The 21,809-nt window shown below is 43.7% G+C and overlaps 1 protein-coding gene across 1 annotated transcript in view; it reads left to right on the top strand.

The window, feature by feature from the left end:
- The window catches only part of LOC147029305 (uncharacterized), a 415,972-nt gene that overhangs the window by 320,906 nt on the left and 73,257 nt on the right, over positions 1-21,809 (top strand). Inside the window, exons 28-29 of the mRNA XM_085872263.1 lie at positions 2,795-2,863; positions 3,253-3,321. Coding sequence (XP_085728389.1) covers positions 2,795-2,863; positions 3,253-3,321 — 138 coding nt within the window. The remainder of the gene's footprint in view (positions 1-2,794; positions 2,864-3,252; positions 3,322-21,809) is intronic.

Below are 21,809 nucleotides of genomic sequence, written 5' to 3' on the forward strand. Positions count from 1 at the left end.
AGTGCATGGAGAGTGAGGAATAGAGTCTTTGCTGAAGAGAGTAACTCCGCCACCAGAACGAGGCTCAGATCTGTCATACCGGAGGAGGGAGTAACCACGGAGAGATACTTGGGAGTCAGAGACGTCTTGAGGGAGGAATGTTTATGTTAAGCAGATTTTGTCTGGTTTGTCAGTGGCAACCTGTATGGAAAGATTTGTCAGGTTTGAGCGAAGGCCTCAGATGTTTGAGGTCCACACTGAAAAGGAAGATGGAGGGGAGGAGGCTTTTGGTGGAGGGGAGGGGGAGGAAGGGGGAGGTAAGGAGAGTGGTTGAAAGAGTGTGGTAGATTTCAGAAGAGCTTGGGGAGGGGGCTGGACGAAGAGGATTAGAGGCACAGTGGTGATGGGTTGAAGTACAGTGGGGAGTAATAAGAGAGGGGACAGAGGGCAGTTGAAGATTGGAGGAGGAAGAGTGATGAGATGGAAGAGAGAGGGTGGGAGAAGGAGGCAGCAGTGTGGATGTGAAGGGGGGGCAACTTTGAGAGGGGGTGTGAAGGGGGAGGTTGGAGGGAGAAGGGTGAGACGGGGGAGTTGAGGGAGTAGGGTGGGGGGAGGTTGAGAAAGGTGAGGGGGAAGAGTGTGAAAGTTGCTTTACGAGGGAGGGGTGAGAAGGAAGCTTTGAGAGGCGGTTGGGGCGGGTGGTGATGACGAGCGCAGGCACGGTCAAGATGCAGGAGGGTGATGTGAGAGGTGGGGAGAGGGGAAGGATGAGACTTGGTAGTGGTATGGTGAAGAAGGGAGCAGGCAGGGGGAGGTACAATATTTGAGGGTTTGGGGAGAGGGAGAGGTGTGATGAGAGGAAGGAAGGAGCATGTATGTGGTGATGATTGTACTGATTGAGAGAGTGATATATCTGTTCGGTGAGAATGGAGCCCACAGATGCTAGAACACCACACGCTTTGAGACAACAGAGGAGGAGCTGATACGAAAGCAGAAGACGGTGAAGAGGTGCTAAGAATGAAGGTAGGATGAGGGGCAAGTTGGGAGGGGTAAGGAGAGGGTATAACAGGTGAGGAGTTCGGAGGAGGTAGATTTCAGGAGGTGGGGTGAATTGGCACTAAAGTGGGGGAAAAGGACAATTGATTGAACACGAACATGCATTGCAGACTGGGATTTCAATTTTTTTTAAGTCACAGATGCAATTAAATACATTTCGTGAGGGATGCAATGAAGGGGAGTTAAGAGAATGGAGAAGAGTAACATTGTGGCAGTGGGACGTTGTAGACATGGGATGAATAAAAGGTCAAAATGAAAACAGCCTTTTGAAGAAGAAGAAGAACAATCATGAATTATGATGCAATACACAAAACCACCAGTGTGAAAGAGGAAGTTGAAACACTGTAAGAGACCGTTTTTTAATATATATTTTTTTAATTTTTGGGGTAAAGATTAGGTAAGATTCAGAAAAGGAAAGGTTGAAGAAAAAAATCGTGTGGTGTGTGGTGAATGTGGATCGGCCAAAGTACAGGGAAGATGGAAGGTTGTCAAAAGTAACAATAAGAAGAAGAAGAAGAAGAAGAGAGGGGTAGATAAATCACGTGGTTACGGGAGGTGTAAGGTGAGAAGTGAAAAGCTTAAAAAAAAATTTTTTTTTGAAAGATTCGATAAGATGAGGTAAAGGAAAGGTCAAAGAGAAAAAAAAAATAGTGAAGGTGTGTGGTGAATGTGGATCGGCTGAAGTAGAGGAAAGATGGAGGGTTGTCAAAAGGAACAAGAAGAAGAAGAAGAATAAAGAAGAAGAGGAGGTAGAGAAATCACGTGGTTACGGGAGGTGTAAGGTGAGAAGTGAAAAGATGTTTAAAAATTTTTTTTTTAAAGATTCGGTAAGATTAGGTAAAGGAAAGGTCAAAGAAAAAAATAGTGAAGGTGTGTGGTGAAAGTGGGTTGGAAAAAGTGGAAAGAAGATATTAGATCGGAAAAAGAAAAGGAGGAAGAAGAGTCGGTACAGAAAGTCAGGTGGTTCCGTGGGGTTTCAGGTGAGAAGGGAAAAGGCTTTTTTGTTGTATTTTTTTTTACATTTTAAGACATGAAATAGAGGATATTGTTGAGAGGGATAGAAGGAGGTTGGAGGGAACACACACTGAATTAGGAACACACAGTAAACATGGAGGTAATGAAATAAACGGTGAAAACGTGACAAACAACGATAGGAAACTTATCTTTGAGAAAGTCGGCAGAGACTCCTGGAGAGAAGCAACCGTCGCCTCAAAACCAGGACCTGGATGTCTGACTTCTTTATCAGAACTGTTACAAAAAGCTTCGATGAAAAATGAGCACGTCATATTATGAACTTTCTCAACTCCGAAGAATATGAGCTCGGACTTGTTTGGAACATGAGCTCAGAAGAACATAAAAATCATGAAAACCTTTAAGTTTATCAATGATGTCTGAAATTTCCATCTTTGGAGCCATACGACGCTGATTGCGACACCCATGACCTCTGGGTCACCTGATTGGATCAGAATAATACTCGTTCCCAAAAACATTCCCTTGAGAAACGGACCCAGTACCTTGTACCCTGTCATTAAGGCCCAAAGGATAGGACGCAGATAGTGTCCTGACAATAAAACGAATGGACAAGACAATTCCGAATAGGATCCTTTATCTTTTGATGTACATCGTTTGAAGTGCAGAGCCACACATCCTGTTGATGAATAAACTGAACTTGTTTACTCCCATAATGAACATCATGTGTTGAAATTCTTCAATCGATACTGTTGGTGTGGTGTTACTAACTGAGTGGCCGTTTGTGCAGGGAAGCATTGGACAGCAAGGGGCTCGTGGCCTGACCGGGCCTCCAGGAGAGGGAATCCAAGGAGCAAAGGTAGTTCATTTTGTGATCCTATGCCTGGTGTTGGCTTAATGGTGAGGGTGGTGGGCTTGGGATCCTTGGATCCTGAATTCAAATCCCACTCGGCTGTTGAATTGATACCAGGTGGGGTTGACTCTGCCTGTCATCCTTCTGAGGTCAGCGAAATGAGTGCCAGCTTGCTGGTATCCTGTGTCGGAGTAGCGACCCGTCCAGGATTGTACCCAATAGCCAAGGAGACTGCTTAGGCAGCACCATCGCTCTGCACAGAGTATGGTCCCAATGGATGGATGGATATGATCCTGATCAACACGTCCCATCTCATGAAACTGCTTTTTTTTTCAGCCCAACAATGAATGCATATGTCATTTAAGAAGTGTCAATACTTGTTTTGTTAACACCAGGGAGAGCAAGGTGTCCAGGGTGTGGCAGGGCCCAGAGGCCCACGTGGGGAAGGACTCACAGGACCGAAGGTGAGGACTCTGATGACTTGTTTGTTGAATTGGCTTAAATGGTGGACTAAAAAGATAGATTTCAACTTTCGTAACTACTATATTAAAGATGTACGAGTGATCAGAAGGTTTGTGTCTTTTATCAATTAAAAACAATCAGCACAGATTTACTATATGGAGGTCATGTTTATTTTATTTTCTTGAAGTTGTCCGAAGAAATATCTGATTGTGTGGATGAGGGAAGTGGATGTAGTCTATTGTTGTGTCGACGGCATTCATCTGAACAAAGCACAACCACTCTCAACAGTTGCTGCCTCACAGTGGGCCCTAAACCCAAAGATGTCTGAACGAAAGCATTGCATCACAGATCTACGTCGAGCAGTTGCCGCAGTCCTTGAACCAGCGAGGCTAATTCCATGCCATTTATCAAACCTGGTGTTACGCACTGGCCTCCAAGCCTCAGAACGAGTGTCCCTTGAGTACTCAAAGGGGAGCACGGCAGACAATTAAAACGATCACTTTGAACTTTTCTGTCAATTGACAACCAGGTGACAACCAGGTGACAACCAGCACACGACGTAAAACAGAAGGAACTTTAAAATGCAATTTATTAAATCCTACCGTTAAAATGTACTAATACCATTCAATAATAATTCAATCACAATTCGATCACATTTCAAACAATAATTCATCATCAACCCTCAGTAATTGTAAAATTCCGTACAGGAACTACAAGTCACGTTCAATGCTTTGTAAAACCTAATCAAAGTCACACACATATATTTCAATTCCGTTCAAATACTTCCACAACTCTGAGAAAGGCAACTTCCACCCCCTGATGAAACAACCGTACACTCGTATTAATACACCCCTTTTATAGGATAAGTGCCGTGAACCAAAGTCAGAATCTTGCAGTTTCCGAACATGCAATTGATGAACGTTTCCGTATTGAAGCGAACGTCACTCGTGTGTATGGAGTGCATGAGCTCCCCAGAGAAACTGTCAGCATGGGATGTCATCGTGGAGTTATTTTGCACCCCGAGTGCTGCGTTGGCTCCTCGTGAGCACAACCAGTCTGCCAGCAGGAGTGGATCGGAACACCGGCATGGTGCACTGGATCACAATCAGGTCTGTGGTCATTGTGCACCCAATGATACAAGGCTCACAATGCTGTTGCAGCCTGTCCCTGCTGTGCACAGTTTGCTTGGCCCTTGCTTGGCCCAAACACTCATTGCTTCACTTTTTATGGCAACCACGCAAGGTCAATCCCAAAACAAGGTGACATACTGTCTGAATTCAAAGATTGACCAAAGCTTGACCATTGCTCCGAAGCGTTTCTTTTCTGCAACAAATCTTTCACCCATTCCAGTTCTCCCAAATGTATGAGTGAAGCTCTCATGTTACTCGAACATTGTAGCCTCAACAGAAGTCATCTTCAAAGTTCTGTTGATAATAATCCATGTCGATGTCACGCCAATGACGCAATCAGTTGTCTGCACACGTACCTTTATCCCCAATAGGTATCACATTTATTTAATTCACTGTAGCTCGAGTTGCCTTTCTCAGAGTTACCATCAGAATCGTAATGCAAATCGTCTTTAATACAAAACTTAACATTTCCAATTTTATAGGATTTACTAATCCGTAACACCCGGTTGAAATAATTTGACCTCTTAAGGGACACCAAATTAACCCGATTGTGTACTCAACAAAACAGCAGCATCACGAGGAACACGCTGTTCTTTACAAACTAAGTAATAAACTTATTGCACATGGACGCGATGTACAAAACAATTCACCTGCAATGGAACCACAATAAATCAACCCCACTTGGGGCCACACACACAACTACTCATAATAGCCAGGCAAATTTAGAGAGATGAAACCAAACATCTGCAACCACTGTCCAAAAAATACAAACGTTGGGCTGTGTGCTCTGTCAGTAAAATGAGGGAAGTACAACAGTCCACAAAGCACAACAAAGTACAACACTGCAACCAAATAGGACCTCAGGGTATGCAGGGGGTGGGGGGGGGGGTGAAAATAAAACACTACATACGACTAAAAAGGAACAAAGGAGAAGAAGAGATGACCCCAACAGAGCTTGCTGAGCACTGACTCAGACACAACTGCAATGCCAACACACACCCAAACAAACCGGCATGAGGGAGGAGTGAGTGAGTGAGAGAGGGAGGGAGAGCGAGAGGGAGATACTTGGTATCTTTTAGTATAAAGCATAGGAAAATATAAAACCAGTAAAAAGCAAACCTCCAGAAGAGGAATCGCATTGCCATTTCAAGGAAAGAAAAGAAAAACAGATACCAGGGGCGTTTTCTGCTCACAAGCTGCGAGCTTAATTTCGCTTGCCAACCCAGCCATTCCGTATCAGCCACTTGACAAGCGGAGCAAGCAATTAAAGTACATTAGCCACATCGTTTGCATGCTGCTCCACCGAAGGAACATCTCTTTGTGCCATAACAGTGCCAATTGGTGCATTTTTCTGAGAACAAACAGCATCAGTGCTGTGGATTCCCTCGATTGTAACGGAAGAGTCTACCTCCAATGGCTTGGAGATATCTGACACTCTTGGGGTCTCTTAAAGTACATGGAATTTAACACTTTTTATATTTTCAGCAGAAAGGTCCTGCTGGGTGTTCAACATGGGAACAGCAAGAGGGAGAGTCTCACTATTTTTTGCTGACAGTGATTTGGCATGAGAGTGTCCAAGGTTAAAGTTTTTCAAACGAACGGTCCATTCTATACCTGTACAATCCTCAGAAGACTTTTCAATCAGAGAGTCTTCAACAGATGAAACGCATTAATTAACTGTGATAATGTGTGGAGCAGTCACTGGAGGAGATGGAGAAACATCGATATCCTAACATGAAAGTGGACCGAATTTGTTAGCCGTGGGTACCCAGTTTGTTCTATCCAGTTAAACTTTGTTAAGTGGCATAAATCCTGAGTGTGGTAACATTACCTGCAGATTATTGCTCATTTGTAAATGCTGCCTTCTTCTGAACGAAATGAGTCAGGAAAAGTCTTTCTCTTCCTTGATGAAATGAGGGCAAAACCATACCAAATGTTTGCTGCATTGTTTAAATTATCAGAATGGGAAGGCTGGGCATCATTGTTCAAAATGGAATCTGTTTCCTGCCAGTTTGTAGAAGAAGAGGAATCCTTGTCAACAAGGTTTGTTTAATCGTTTGGTGAAATACCCTTTTTTGGCAAGAGCTTTGAATGTGCCTGAAATCACCACATTGGAAACATTTCATCGTATCAGTAGTTATACGTATATATATATATATATATATATATATATATATATATATATATATATATATATATATATATATATATATATATATATATATATATATATATATATATATATAAAATCATCGTTATAAATTTTTAATTTGAATAAAATGTTCAAAATTATATCAATGTTAGACAGAGGAAATACAATGTAAGCTTTCTCCTAAAAGGCATCACATGAGTAGCCTATTCATCCTGGCAACATAAAGATAACATAGTAATCTGGAGAACCGCAGTACCATAATGAGATATTTCAGCCAAGTGTCTCGTTTTTTTAAACAGGGAGGGATCTTGGAAATGATGACCTTAACAGCTTGCATATCAAAAGGGGAGACAAGAACAAAATGTTGGTCATCTGTTGATAGCCCAGTTGCTCTTATTTTGTGGACCAGTTTTATACCGGGAGCCCACGGGGCTTAGCTCAACCGCAGAAGGGAACAATTGCCGTCCTCATGGTAAGGTGCCAGATAATATTCTCACCTCAGAACTCTGCGTCTGCCGGGACACTGCTGCTGGGTTGACATTCTGTGGTCAATATCCGTATCGCATAATCGGCGCTAGCTCAACCTGGCAGCGGAACGGCCGCAAGTAGGTTTCTGATATTATTCGTATAGCTTGTAACACGGTATAAACAATGACAGACAATTTAGCCGCTGGAATACCGGTGACAGACGCAAATTAGATGCCGCGGAAATCACGCGAGCTCAACCGAACAGCGGAACGGCTAAAACCAACGCAGAATGCTAGTAAGGGGTCCCCTGAGTACAAAAGGAGCACTGCCAGACAACTTGGTCGCTGGGCCCCCAGGACAGACGCTCCCTAATTCGGGACCCTTTGGTTGCGCGAGCTCAACGGAACAGCGGAACGGCTAAAACCAATGCAGAATGGTAGTACCAGGTCCCCTGAGTGCAAAAGGAGCACTGACAGACAACTTGGTTGCTGGGCCCCCAGGACAGATGCTCCCTCGTGGGGAGTTCCATGTCAAGTGTACACATTTTTCGGCAAAATTTTTGACACATCGTCTTAGATTTCACTCTTTTTTGTGCAAGTGTTTGTATCCACGGTAAAACATTATGTGTCAATTTTCAGACCTGGGGGCCATTTGGGGCCCATGTTAGGGCCCCCCCAAATTTGGGCGCCCTCGCTTGATCCACAATCTTCCAGTGGCCATATCACAGGTTGTAGTGGTCCGGTTTGGATGATCTTGGTATCAAAATGCTCGTAAAAGCGAGATCTTTCGAATCGCGTAAAGTAAAATCACTCCGAAACAGTAATTCAAAAAGTTATAGTTTGGGGCGCCCTTTGACCTTGGGCCCCCGCTCCCCAGCCAAACCGATGGTCCCGATTTTTTTCGTGTGAGAATACCCCTTCATATACTCCAACACCTCAGCAGAAATGAAAATGGGATCTCAATGGGTTCAAGTGTGATGATGGTTTTATTGTTCGGGGACTCGGGTGCTGGACACACAATACGCCACAATACATAGCACAATATTTGAACACAAGATTTCCAATACACTATATCAGTATATTGTACATACATTTTCCACATGCACATGCAGGAACTGGAAGCGATACTAGTTTGAGTAAGAGTTTTTCCTCGCATATTATGGTCAAGATTTTTTGCCAACCAATGTTTTATTTGACAGCTGTATTTCTTTTTTACTGATTGTGTAGGTTCTACCTGTAGCAGTTTTTGGTTCTACAGAAAGAAGTATATATCAGAAATGTCTAAAATGCAGTGATCTTCAATGTCAGGAAAAAAGAAACTATTTACATGCCCGTTTGGATGAAGAAAATTCACTTTCACTTCATGAGCGTCCTGAAAGGCTTCCATGATGCAGGCAAGCCACCATTTTCCATCATAGTGCACTGTGACATAACCTGAGTGTTTCCCGTTAAAAGTTGGTGTAGATTTTGAAATAGCTGACTCGATACGGTGTTCCTCACTCAGGCTGAATTCGCGTACTTGAAGAGCAGTTTCAGAAATAGGGATGAAAGCATGAAGTTTTTGAGTTCCAGCTATGGTTTTGGCCGTTTTTAACCTTTCTTCCAGATTTCGTTCTTCCTCGTCATACGCCTCTTGGATCCCGTAACCGAACTTCATTTCATTCAAACCATTTTCAGCAAAGGCGAAAAGATCTTTTGGAGAAATAATTTGACTGTAGTTAGGTCGACGCAGGCTCTCACGTGTTGCTTCTCGTTTGACTGTACCTCCCACGCCATCTGAAGGGCCCTTGCCATGACATGTGGCAAAAAATGCCATTCTGCGTCAATACCATACTCTGATTTGTGACGACATAGGTTTATGAAGGCTTTGCAATTCTTACATTGGCCAGCGCAACCATCTGAGAAATAGTAAAGTTTCTTTACATTTCCAAAGCTAGATTTCAAGTGTTCAATGAGCATTCTTTGGAAGAGGTGGACTGAGACAACGTCGTGAGTATTGCATTCTGGTATAATCGTGAACGAATCGTGGTTTAATTTGCCATCGTCCAATTTGAAATAGTAAACCCAGGGGTGAATTGTCGCTTGAGAGCAGTTCCAATATAATCCTTGGGCCGCATCCTGTACGACAAACGAATAGTTCTCTGAGAAGTCTCCAATAATGACAAATTCTCCTTCACCGATTTCGTCTTTCTTATTTTTCAGAAACTGAGATTGGGCCTTGGCAATGAAGTCGCGTCTCACTAATTTCACCGCGCATTCACAGAATTGATTAATGAATTCTTCCAAAGGCAGGACCATGGAGCTCAGTTCAGATCTGTCGGTGGATGTCCACCGTTTAAACTGAATTTCATCAATATCCTCTAGTTTATAAGCATTCAGTAGCTCGGTTTTGAAGTCTTCAATTGATGGGCAACTTTCACAAGTTCTGAAATACCATGCCAGTTGTGCTGGGTTTCAAACTATGCGTGCTATCACATGATGATAGTTAGGAAGTTCGGCTATCTGTGGCATTTTGGAACCAAACATCATGAGTTTCACATTTTGATGTATCGTACATTCACATACACTATGTGTACCGCCTGAACCGGCCAGGACACACACCGAGGGACGGAGCATGGCGAACTTCACAAATCCAACTTTCAAGCCAGGGTTCTTCTCTTTGAATTTCTGAAACAGTCCCTTGAGATTGTTTCGTACCAGGCGCTTTTGAATTTTGTCTTTTCCATATACATTCCTGACCACCACACAGTCCTTTTTTTCCCGGCATTATTCGGCTGACTTCATCACTTCGGTAAAATTCGGTTGCAGTGGATTTCACTTCATCAGGCAATATTTTACCCTGTTTGGAGACTACAGCATACCATTTTCTTTCTCTAAATTTTTGGCTTGCACAGCCATTCTTTGGGAGCAACTGAATTCACTCATCATCCCTCTGATGCTCATATTCCTAGCAAATATTGTCAGTATATGTATTTGCTCTGAACGGCTCGAAACAATGTATTTTTCTTTCAGGCTTTTGATCACCTCTGGCATGCAGTTTTCATCACATTTTGACGCTGTATTTTGTGTTTTCTCCGCAGTGCTTGGTCCAGCAACTAGTTCTAATTTCTTTGGCACAGAATCTTCCACTTTACTTCGCTTTTTCAGGAAAGTACCCTGGGTTCCTTTCCGCCTTTCGTTTGTCGAATGGGCTTTCGCCTATCATCGATAACGACTGGTTTAATAGGTCAACTTCTGCTTCTCGCTCAAAAACCTCCTCATCCTCATCTGTCGAAATAGATCCTGCAATGCCTTCGATAGTACCTTCTGATGATAATTTCGAACTGGTCGAAGATGATTCTTCAATACACTCTGGTGACAACTGAGAGTTTTTTAATGCACGAAGTACAAAGTCTATCATCTTTTTTTCACCTTTGAAGAAAATTTCATCAACATATCATTCGACACATTGCGAAGATCTTTTCGTTGTTTCGTTTTATGGCAGCTGAACGGATAGCAACAGTATTTTCGGAACTCCTCTCGATTTTCAGTCGCCATGCTTACTGCAAAATATACAAAAACTGAGATTATCCCATTTATAACTTAATTCGATGATGGTGATACAAAAATGTACACTTAAAAATCAATAGACACATGAGGCAGAATAATTTTTCACATATGATGCAATATATATATATATATATATATATATATATATATATATATATATATATATATATATATATATATATATATATATATATATATATATATATATATATATATACTAGTAAAGGTGCCCGTCTTCGACGGGCGTCACTGCCAACATATGGTAAAAGACAGATAGCATGAATGTATTTTAAACAATATATTATATCATTTTTATCCATTGATTGTCATTCAGGTTTTCCCCTTCGACTGTCCTGCAGTCGCTCCACTTCGATGACATTACCATGTAGTTTAGTGACTACACAACGTGTATTATTCGTGAGTTCCGGAGGATCCATAGAGCGCATTCAACTTACAGGGCACCCTACTTTAAAGTGATCCAAAAGGCCGGATCAGTTTCATCTACATATTCATATCTTGTAGATTTTAGCTGGCCGGATCAGTTTCGTCTCCATATTCATATGTTGTAGAATTTAGCTGATTCTGAAACTGTTAACAGCATGTCGATCGGATGGTTCTGTGATTTTCTACGGTAGTAAACAGAAGTACGACTTCAGCCTGTACGCTACTATGCGGAGACCCGAGGACCTAATATTTCACAACAAACTAAAAACTCACAAAATTTGAAGATATTTTAAATAAACAATTTGTTATAATATCAATTAAATATCATTTTTATCCATCGATAATATGAATTGTTCTGTACAGCTATAGTTGTTCTCCTGGGATCTGTGCATCCATCCACAATCTATGTTCTAATAAGTGCAGTAGGAATAATAAAAAGTCGGATGAACATGAACTGTTTAACTACCATAATCATCAAAACGAATTTTGAGGGGCATCTTAAGGAAGACAATAATATCATTACTATATATGTCAAAGCTTGTTTCATTTCATGCAGTAACAAAAATGTGATGGTGGAACAAAAAAGGGGCGTGCCGAAATATTAATATAAATTTCATTTCATGCAGTAACAAAAATGTGATGGTGGAACAAAAAAGGGGCGTGCCGAAAGATTAATATAGATAATCATCAAAACGAATTTTGAGGGGCCTCTTAAGGAAAACAATAATATCATTACTATATATATATATATATATATATATATATATATATATATATATATATATATATATATATATATATATATATATGTCAAAGCTTGTTTCATTTCATGCAGTAACAAAAATCTGATGGTGGAACAAAAAAGGGGCATGCCGAAAGATTAATATAGATAATCATCAAAACGAATTTTGAGGGGCCTCTTAAGGAAAACAATAATATCATTACTATATATATGTGTCAAAGCTTGTTTCATTTCATGCAGTAACAAAAATCTGATGGTGGAACAAAAAAAGGGGCGTGTCGAAAAATTAATATAGATATATTATAATAATAATAGTTCAGAGATGATGATTGTCAATTTCAGACATAAAGTCGCCTGCCAGCAGGTGATGTCATTGAAACGATGACGGCAAACGTCGCCCAATGTCGAATCAAGAATTAGTGATATGTGGACCCCGAACAATAAAACCATCATCACACTTCAACCCATTGAGATCCCATTTAATAAATTTATGCTGAGGTGTTGGAGTATATGAAGGGGTATTTTCACATGAAAATATCGGGATCGTCTGTTTGGCTGGGGGGCTGGGGCCCAAGGTCAAAGGGCGCCCCAAACTATAACTTTTTGAATTACTCTTTCAAAGTGATTTTACTTTACGCGATTCGAATGATCTCGCTTTTACGAGCATTTTGATACCAAGATCATCCAAATCGGACCACACCCTGTGATATGGCCACTGGAAGAATATGGGTCAACCGGGGGCACCCAAATTTTGGGGGGGGGCTAAAATGGGCCCCGATTAGCCCCCAGGTCTGAAAATTGACACAATGTTTTACCGTGGATACAAACACTTGCACAAAAAAAGAGTGAAATCGAAGACAATGTGTCAAAATTTCGCTGAAAAATGTGTACACTCGACAAAAAATGCACCACTTGGGAGCGTCTGTCCTGGGGGCCCAGCGACCAAGTTGTCTGTCAGTGCTCCTTTTGTACTCGGGGGACCTGGTACTACCATTCTGCATTGGTTTTAGCCGTTCCGCTGTTCGGTTGAGCGAGCGCAACCAAAGGATCCCGAACGAGGGAGCGTCTGTCCTGGGGGGCCCAGCTACCAAGTTGTTTGTCAGTGCTCCTTTTGTACACAGGGGACCCCTTACTAGCATTCTGTGTTGGTTTTAGCCATTCCGCTGTTCGGTTGAGGTGGCGTGATTTTTGCGGCATCTAATTAGCATCTGTCACCGGTTTTCCAGCGGCGAAATCGTCTGTCATTGTTTATACAGTGTTACAAGCTATATAATATCATACTATAGTGTTATATAATATAATAATATAATATATAATACTATAGTGTTATAATAATATAATACTATAGTGTTACGAATAATATCAGAAACCTACTTGGGGCCATTCCGCTGCGAGGTTGAGCTCGCGCCGATTATGCGATACGGATATTGACTTCAGAATGTCAACCCAGCAGCAGTGTCCCGGCAGACGCAGTTCTGAGGTGAGAATATCATCTGGCATCTTACCATGAGGACGGCAATTGTTCCCCTCTTCGGTTGAGTGAAGCCCTGGGCTCCAGGTCTATTTAACGTCGGATGTAAAAATAACGACGCATTGGTTCATTCATGAGGCTACACAAACTTTATGAATACCGTTGATGTTACCTGGAGCAATAACAAGATCCTCGACACTGACCGAGTTTGGGGGGGGGGGTGGGGTGGGGATGCAAATAATGTCATGTTTAAGCAATAATGTGTCAAAGGCTGTGTCATGGGAATGGGAGGTCATACTTTGAAAAATAAAAAACCTTTTAGCGCTCTCGTATAAGGAACCAACACAAATGTTTCCTTAAACATGCCCAAAGGCAAAAACACATCCGCAGTGAAAAAGAATCAGCTGGAAACTCGGCTGGCCGCCAGATGAAGGTCGTTCACACCAACTCTGTCTCTCCGTCTCTCCCTCCCTCTCTCTCAGAAAAAAAATGAAGGAAAGAAAATGAAAGAGGGAGGGTGAGGGAGAAGAAAGTAAAGAATATATAAAAGCAAAAGTGAGGAGAATAGGGCCAGAGGGGAAGACAAAGGTGTAGTATAAGGTCTGTTGAAAAGTGTGGGGGAGGGGGGTTCGGGGTGGGAGGGGGGTACAGGGGGCTCAGAATTAGAGTAATTATGTACAGCTCGACAATATGCGACAAAGGAGATGAAACAGACATGGAAAAGGATCGAAAGAAAACGACAAAGTCGAGCAACTCATAACCAAACAAATGCACACAGCTGCCATGACACCACACCCAAATATGACTGTCATAAGCAGGCGGGTGTGAGAGAGAGACACACACACAAACCAACAAGGAGGAGGGTTATATCCGGAAGGTGGTTCAATACGGGTATTGAAGATCATGGGTCAGGATGGAGAGATGGAAGGGGAATGGGGTCGGGTGTGGTACGAGATGTTGATGCACTGCCTGTTTGAAGCTCGAAAGGGAGCCTCTGGAAGGTGTTTCCATTGATGGGAGAAGCGAGGAATAAAATAATTGATGTGTTCAGTTAACATGGATTCTGTAAGTTTATCCAAGAGGGGGTTTCTGGTGGAATGCATCCATCCTATAGATGTAAATATCATGTAGATGCTGGGGAGGATTGGAGAAGTGAGAGAACGGAAGGAGCAATGTCTGAAAAGAGACATTAGAAAACAGACCGCTGACCTGCCTGTGATATAGGAGCAGCACAACTTGTGCTTCTGCCTCATAATAGGAGATTCAAATAATTTTAAGACTTTTATATTGCACAGAATCCAGCAGAGACAGATGTCATGCTGGAGCGGCAGTCCATAACAGAGAGTTGTACTTAACTGAGTTATAGACAAAGGCCTTGTGCACTGTGAGTACTTCTGATTTTTCCAAAGAAAGATTGACAGAGGATTCCCACTCTGCAGAAAGCGTTTTAGGCCAACATTGCTATGTGGTCAGCCCAGGAGAGATCATGGCTGATGGTGAGACCTGTAAACTCAAGAGAGTGAACCCCTTCAGTAGCTTACCTTGGAAACAGAGAGGTGGGTTTATTTGACGATCCTTCCATTGTGACAGGGTGAGAATGGGATTTTCCGGGATTAAAGCATATCTTCCATTTATCAGACGTGAGTCAAACCGTTTTCAGATCAGCGGATAAAGAAGCAGCTGCAGCCTGCCAAGCAGAGGGATGGGGTACGAGAAGATGCAATGTGAAGCCATCTGCAGAAAGGAAGAGAGGGTTTTCCAGAGCATCAGAGAGATCATTAATATAGATGAGGAATAAACCTGGGCCCAAAAGACTGCCTTTGGGAACTCCAACCTACCCTTTGGGAGAGGGTCCCATTGATGGCACACGTTGACTGCATGAATGGAGAAAGTCAGATATCCAGAAATGAAGATGGCCTCTATGCCACAAGCAGACACCTCGGAGAGCAAAGCAGGATGCCAGACTGTTAATGCCTGATATATTTCCAGGGAGATGGTCCTAACCTCTTATTTGAGGTTCATAGCCTCAAACCATTCATGAGAGAGGAGCAGAAGCATGTCCACATTTGAGTGACTGGCACGGAATCCAAACTGATGGTCAAAGATAAGATTATTTGAAAAAAGGAATGACAACATCAGAAACAATGATGGATTCCAGGACTGCTTGTAATTTGTAGCAAACTCACTGGCCTAGACTTGGTCGGGTCTGTTTTTATACCCTTGTGAATGGGAGTGATGTTTGCTGACTTCCTTGCAGAGGAGAGGTAAACAAAATATATGGACAGATTGATGAGGCAGAAATAGGGAGAGAAGGAACATCAGACAGAGCACGATATGAGAACAAGTCACTGATGCCACGGGGGTCCATCACTGAAGCAGGGTCAAAACCAAACAAAACTTTCTCTCCCTTCTCAGGTGAGGACACAGAGTTCAGTAGACACTGGGTATAGATTTGGGAAAGATGCGGATGGGGTGGGATGGCTTGGATGCACAAGATTTGGAGACGGAGACAGAGTTTAGACATTCTGCGTTATCTCAAGCAGAGTCTGCAGTACTGCCATTTGAGGTGAAAGATGGTATGGAGGAGGAGCAAACACCAGAAACAGACTTATTAAGGTGCCATTATGATTTGGAGGATGAAGACTGGTTGGAGAGTTTAGCCTTGAGGTATGCAACATGATATGATGTTTTGGGGCCTGTCTCAGGATGGACACACTTGTTGAGAGCCTCATGGAATAAAAGGGATTTCCCCTTAGTCAGGTTAGCTTTCCAAACTGAGAATGCAAGCTGCTTCACTGGGAGTGCCTCCCCATGGAATTCAGTGTTCCATGGTTGACAGGATAGATAGGAAAACCACAAATGGGATGGGATAAACCGGTGATACACTTTTGTGAAAGTAATGAGAGGGCAGATTGCAATCCCTGCCAGTTGGCCTGTGTGAGCAGACATAGCTTGCATCACTTATGTTGCTCTCTTACAATTTGAGACAAATATAGGCTTTGACAAGAAAGTGACCAGAAGAGCCAAGAGAAGCACAGGAGCAACAGGAGAGATTGGATGGAAAGTTAGGCATACTGGGTTCAAGAAGGAGGCTGTCATTTGCAGAAATCTGTGTTTGGAAGTTTACAGATCGAGTCAAACCCACAGAGTTGCAGTATAGGCCTTCACTGCAATCCCATGTTTGGTTGTTGCAGAGCTAACACACAGTCATCTGGCATTGGTGACGGGTTTTTTTTTTGTATACCTTGTCGAGGCTCGTGTGAGAACTAACACACAACGCACAGCAAGGGGGGGGCATAGGACAAGAGGGGAGGGAGTGGGAAGGACAAAACAGTGGGGAACAGAGACATGAGATCTGTGGAAGGGAGAGGGATGGGATGGGGAACATGGGGAAGAGAAGATGGACATTACAGTGACTTTCAGGAAGGAAAGCAGGGAATTTGAAGGAGGTAGGCTTGGGTGGATTATCAGGGTAGAAAAGATCGAGGATTTGGATGGGGGATGATAAGAGGTGGTGATGAACAGCTGTTTTGAAGGCCTGGAGGGAAGAATAGGAATGAATAGAGTGAGGGAGTTTATTTCAAAGGCGGGAAAAAAGAGGAATGAAAGAGTGAAGGTGAGCAGTGATTCGTGATTTTGGTAGTTTTACCAGAAGGGGGTTGTTGGCGGACCTTGAGCGCCCTGTGGAAATGTGGTGGGGTCAAATCGCAGAGAGAGCGGGGGGGGGGGGGCGATGCTGGAGAGGAGACGGTAGAAGACAGAAAGACCACCGGTGATTGAGTGAGAGGCCCAAAGACTCAGCCTCATTGCGGGAGATGCCAATGATCCGAAATGCCTTGGTTTCTACAGTGTGAAGCCGAGAAAGGTGGGAGGCAGGAGCACCAGCCCAGAGGGGAGAGCAGTACTCCATCAGGCTGCGGACAAAAGCTTTGAAAGTGGTCAGGAGCTCAGGTGGGCCAAGGAAGGACTTTGCATGACGGAGGATTCCCAGTCGGCGACTGGCTTTGGAGGCGAGGTTTGAAATGTGGCTTTCCCAGGAAAGGTCATGGCAGATAGTGAGACCCAGAAGCTTGAAAGAAAGGACTTCTTCCAGAGGATTGTTGAGAAAGTGGATGGTGGGGGGGGGTGGGGGTGGTTTCAGACGGTCCTTTCAGAGAGAGACAGTGAGAGTGTGAGATTTGTCAGGATTGAAAGACATGTTCCACGTGTTCGACCAGTTTGTGATTTTATCCAGGTCTGCGGAGAGTGAAGAAGTTGCAGCTTGTCGGTCTGAGGGATGATAGATGGGGCGACAGAGGGTGGGGTCATCAGCAAAGAGATAAAGAGGATTTTCCAAAGTCGGAGAGATCATTGATGAAAACCAGAAAAAGAACAGGGCCCAGAACGCTACCTTGAGGAACTCCAGCCTGGACAGGAAGAGCGGATGAAAGAACTCCATTTAGGGCCACACGTTGACTGTGACAGGAGAGGAAGTCTGCGAGCCATGAGTGGAGATGGCCTTGGATACCATAGGAAGAGAGTTTGGTGAGCAGGGCTGGGTGCCAGACCGTGTCAAAAGCACGTGATATATCCAGGGATACGGCTCGGATTTCCTGTCTGGCATTGAGGACCTCCATCCATCGTTGGGAGAGCACAAGCAGCATATCCAGGGTAGAATGACCTGGTCTGAAACCAAATTGATGATCGGAAATCAAGCCATTGGAGAAGAGGAAGGATTTAATGTCTGAAGCGATGATGGATTCCATTACCTTGCTGATGATTGGGAGAAGGCTGATTGGTCTGTAGTTGCAGGGATCTGTTTTTGTACCTTTTTTTATGCAGGACAGTGATGTTTGCTGATTTCCAAGCAGATGGCAGATGACTGAGCAAATGCGAGGGTGAATAGAACAGAGAGAGGGTGAGCAAGAGAAGAAGAGCAGGTTTGAAGACACGTGGGCTCATGCCCTCTGGACCGGTTGCAGATTCTGAGTCGATGTTTGACAGCAAGCTCTCCACCTTGTCAGGAGAAAAGGACACAGAGTCCAGGCACAGTTGGGTGCGACTGGGTAAGGTGGGTAGAGAAAGTGATGGGTTTTAGACACAAGATTTAGCTGCAAACACCGAGTTTAGGCATTCAGCTTTTTCACGTGCGGTATCAGCAGTGCGGCCATTTGAGGTAAGGGAGGGGATGGAGGGGGAACACACACCAGAAACAGATTTGATTAGATGCCACCAGGATTTTGAGGATGGAGAGAGGTTTGAGAGTTCAGACTTGAGATTAGAAAGATGTTGTTTTCTGGCTCTCCTGAGGGTAGACACACACTTGTTCTGGGCTTTATGGAAGGAACTCAGATTGCCCTCAGTTGGGTTTGCTTTCCATGAGGCAAAGCCAAGTTGTTTCAGGACAACTGCCTCGCCACAAGCTTCAGTGAACCAAGGGCGGGAGGAAGGGTAGGACAACTGAAGACGAGAGGGGATAAATCTGTGCATGAGGGAGAGCAAGTTTCTTTGAAAGAATTCCCAGGATGAGTTGATGTTGCAGAAAGCAGCGATAAGAGACTAGTCGATAAGTTTGATGGCTGCTTGGAGACCCTGCCAGTCGGCTTGAGTGAAATGCCAGACTCGACGGCGGTGAGGTGGTTCTCTGATAATAGCCAGAGAGATAATCTGATAATCCACTTTGACAAGGACGTGGTCAGAATAACCGATTGGAGCAGAGAAAGAGCAGCAGATATTGTCAGGGAAATTTGTGAAAATCAGATCCAGAAGAGATGGAGTACCATTGGTTGAGATCTGAGTCGGGAAGTTGACCGATTGAGTCAGTCCCAATGAGTCGCAGAAAGCTTTTGCTGAGGTGCCATGACAGGTGAGAGAGGTACCCACACCTAGCCAACTGGCATAATGACAATTGAAGTCGCCACATATGAGGAATAGAGTTTGGATGAGAAGATAGAAGTTGGTCCATGTTTTAGGATAGTGAGGTGGAGATGGAGTCATCACTGTTCAGTGGCCGGTACAGTACACATATAAACATGAGTTGGGAGTGGAGGGGAAGCCATAGCCAGAGGTATTCCTGGGGTTTTGGGGGAGTGAGGGCAGTGCATGGAGAGTGAGGAATAGAGTCTTTGATGAAGAGAGCAACTCCTCCACCAGGACGAGGTTCAGGTCGGTCAAACCGGAGGAGGGAGTAACCAGGGAGAGATACTTGGGAGTCAGACACGTCTTGGGGGAGGAAAGTTTCTGTTCGGCAGATTATGGCTGGTTTTCAGTGGCAACCTGTATGGAAAGATCTGAAAGGTTTGAGCGAAGGCCCCGGATATTTGAGGCCCACAGTTTTAACGAAGAGGTAGGGGAGGAGGCTTTGGGTGCAGGGGGTGGGGGAGGTAGGACAAGGGATGAGGGGGCGAGGTAAGGAGGGTTGTTGAAAGAGTGTGGGGGATTGCAGAATAGCTTGGGGAGGGGGCCGAATGAGGAGGAGAAAAGGCTCTGTGGTGCCGGGGGAGAGGGGGGACAGGAGAGGGGGAAGAAGGCAGTTGAGGAGGTTGAGTGAAGAGATGGAGGTGAGAGGGCATGGGAAGGAGGCAGCTTTGTGGATGGGAGGGGGAACTTTGAGAAGGATGAGTGAGGGGGATGAATGGTGGGAGAAGGGTGAGTGGGGAGAGTTGAGGAAGAAAGGTGAGGGGGGAGTTTTTGAGAGAGGTGAGAGGGAGGCTTGGAGGAAGAAGAGTGGGATGGTTGCTTTGAGAGGGAGGGGTGAGAGGGGCGAGTTGGCACTGAAGTTGGAAAAAAAGAATGGTTTATGGAAAGCGAACATTCATAGCAAACTGGGGGTTTTCAAAAGTTTTAGGTCAGAGATGCGATTAAACACAATTCTTGATGGATGCAATAAAGGCGAATTCAGAGACTGGAGAGAAGAAACACTGTAACAGTTGGATTTTTTAGGCAAGGTATGAAGGAGAGGTCGAATTGAGAGCAGTCTGTTTCAATAGCAGAAGAGTTGTGCATTATGATGCAGTAAAGAGTACCACACGTGTGAAAGAGGAAGATGAAACATTATAAGAGATCGTTTTTGTTATTATTATTAATGTTTGAGAGAGTTTTCAACAGATTTGGTCATGGAAGTATTGCAGAAAAAATCGAGGAAGAAGAAGAGGAAGATAAAGAGTAGATGAAAAAGAAGAATCGAGACTTGTGATTGTGCAAGGAGAAAGGTCACCTTTTTTTTTTTGATTTAACATAAGAAATAGAGTAATTAGTTGGGAGTGATGGGGGATGCTAGGAAAGTGGGGAAGATAGAAATTGAAGGTAATGGGGAGAAAAAACAAATAAACACGATCGTACACCGAGGGGAACCGGTAGGCCTCAAGCCTCAAGGGTCGGCCTCAAGCACCCGGTAAGACAAGGTCGACAAAATCTCACAAAGTAGCATGATTTTTGAAACAAAACCGAACTGGGAACACACAGTATCATGTAGGTGTGAAAATAAACAGTTAAAACGGGACAGATAACTACCGGAAACTTAACTTTGAGATCGTCAGCAGAGAGCCCTGAAGGAGACCTGTTGACGCTCCAAACCCAGAACCGGAAGTCGGATGGATGGTCGCTGTTGAAATCGCTGCAAATGAAGAAGAGCTACTTGGGATGGATGGACATTTGGCTTCCCCAAGCTCAAGAGAATAATAGAAATGATAAGATGTACCATACTCTTTGGAGAGCATTGTTGCCGCTGAATCACTGCCTTGCCATGGTTTATGCTGGGTGGGTTTCCCTTGGCTTCCCAGCAGTCATTCAGGGCAGGAATTTGTAATTTGTTCAGGGAGTCGGTGATAGCCTGCCTAATGTTTGCCAATCACACTTTTAGATCCTTAACGTCGAGCCATTAATGTTAGCAGATGAGTCACACAGCCAAACATTCATCTGAGGAACGGCACACTTTGTGATGCAATGCTCACCAATCAAACAGTATATATTCGGGTTCAGAATCAAACCCAGACTCGACTGCTGAAAGGCCAGTCCGCGGCCTCTGCACCATCCTCTCGGACTATGTGCATGCACGTATATACATGGAGTGATCAGAAGATACTTATGATGTGACGGTGTCGCTGATGCTGTGCACACTTTAGGTTTGCCAAAATTTGGTCACAGTGCTTGAATGCACAGTCACAGTGCAGTGCCAGTGCTTGAATTATGGGCGAAAAGTATGGGTGCCATTGATGAAAAAAGGAAACTCAATTTTAATATCATGATTCCCAAGTTCCCACTTTATATACACCCAAGCCTAAAAACGTCAAAACATCTCCTTAAATGGCTTCATACTGAAACCCACAAACGTAGTTTCAATGCACTACCACATTAATGGACAAGTATTTAAGTGTATCTGGAATACCTTGAAATCCAGTTTAATTGTCATCAATCGATCTCGCTGTCAGGTTAGGATAACCAGTCAGATTTCTTGGAGTTTTAACCATTTAACATGAGATGCACGTTTAATGGCATTTTTGGCAAAAACTGACTTGCTTGCACAAAGGTGAAATTATTTGGACACATTACTGTGTT

This window comes from Eptatretus burgeri, chromosome 3, assembly GCF_056783735.1.
Source record: "Eptatretus burgeri isolate ZD-2024b chromosome 3, Ebu_testis_v1, whole genome shotgun sequence".
In the NCBI taxonomy this organism is placed as follows: domain Eukaryota; kingdom Metazoa; phylum Chordata; class Myxini; order Myxiniformes; family Myxinidae; genus Eptatretus; species Eptatretus burgeri.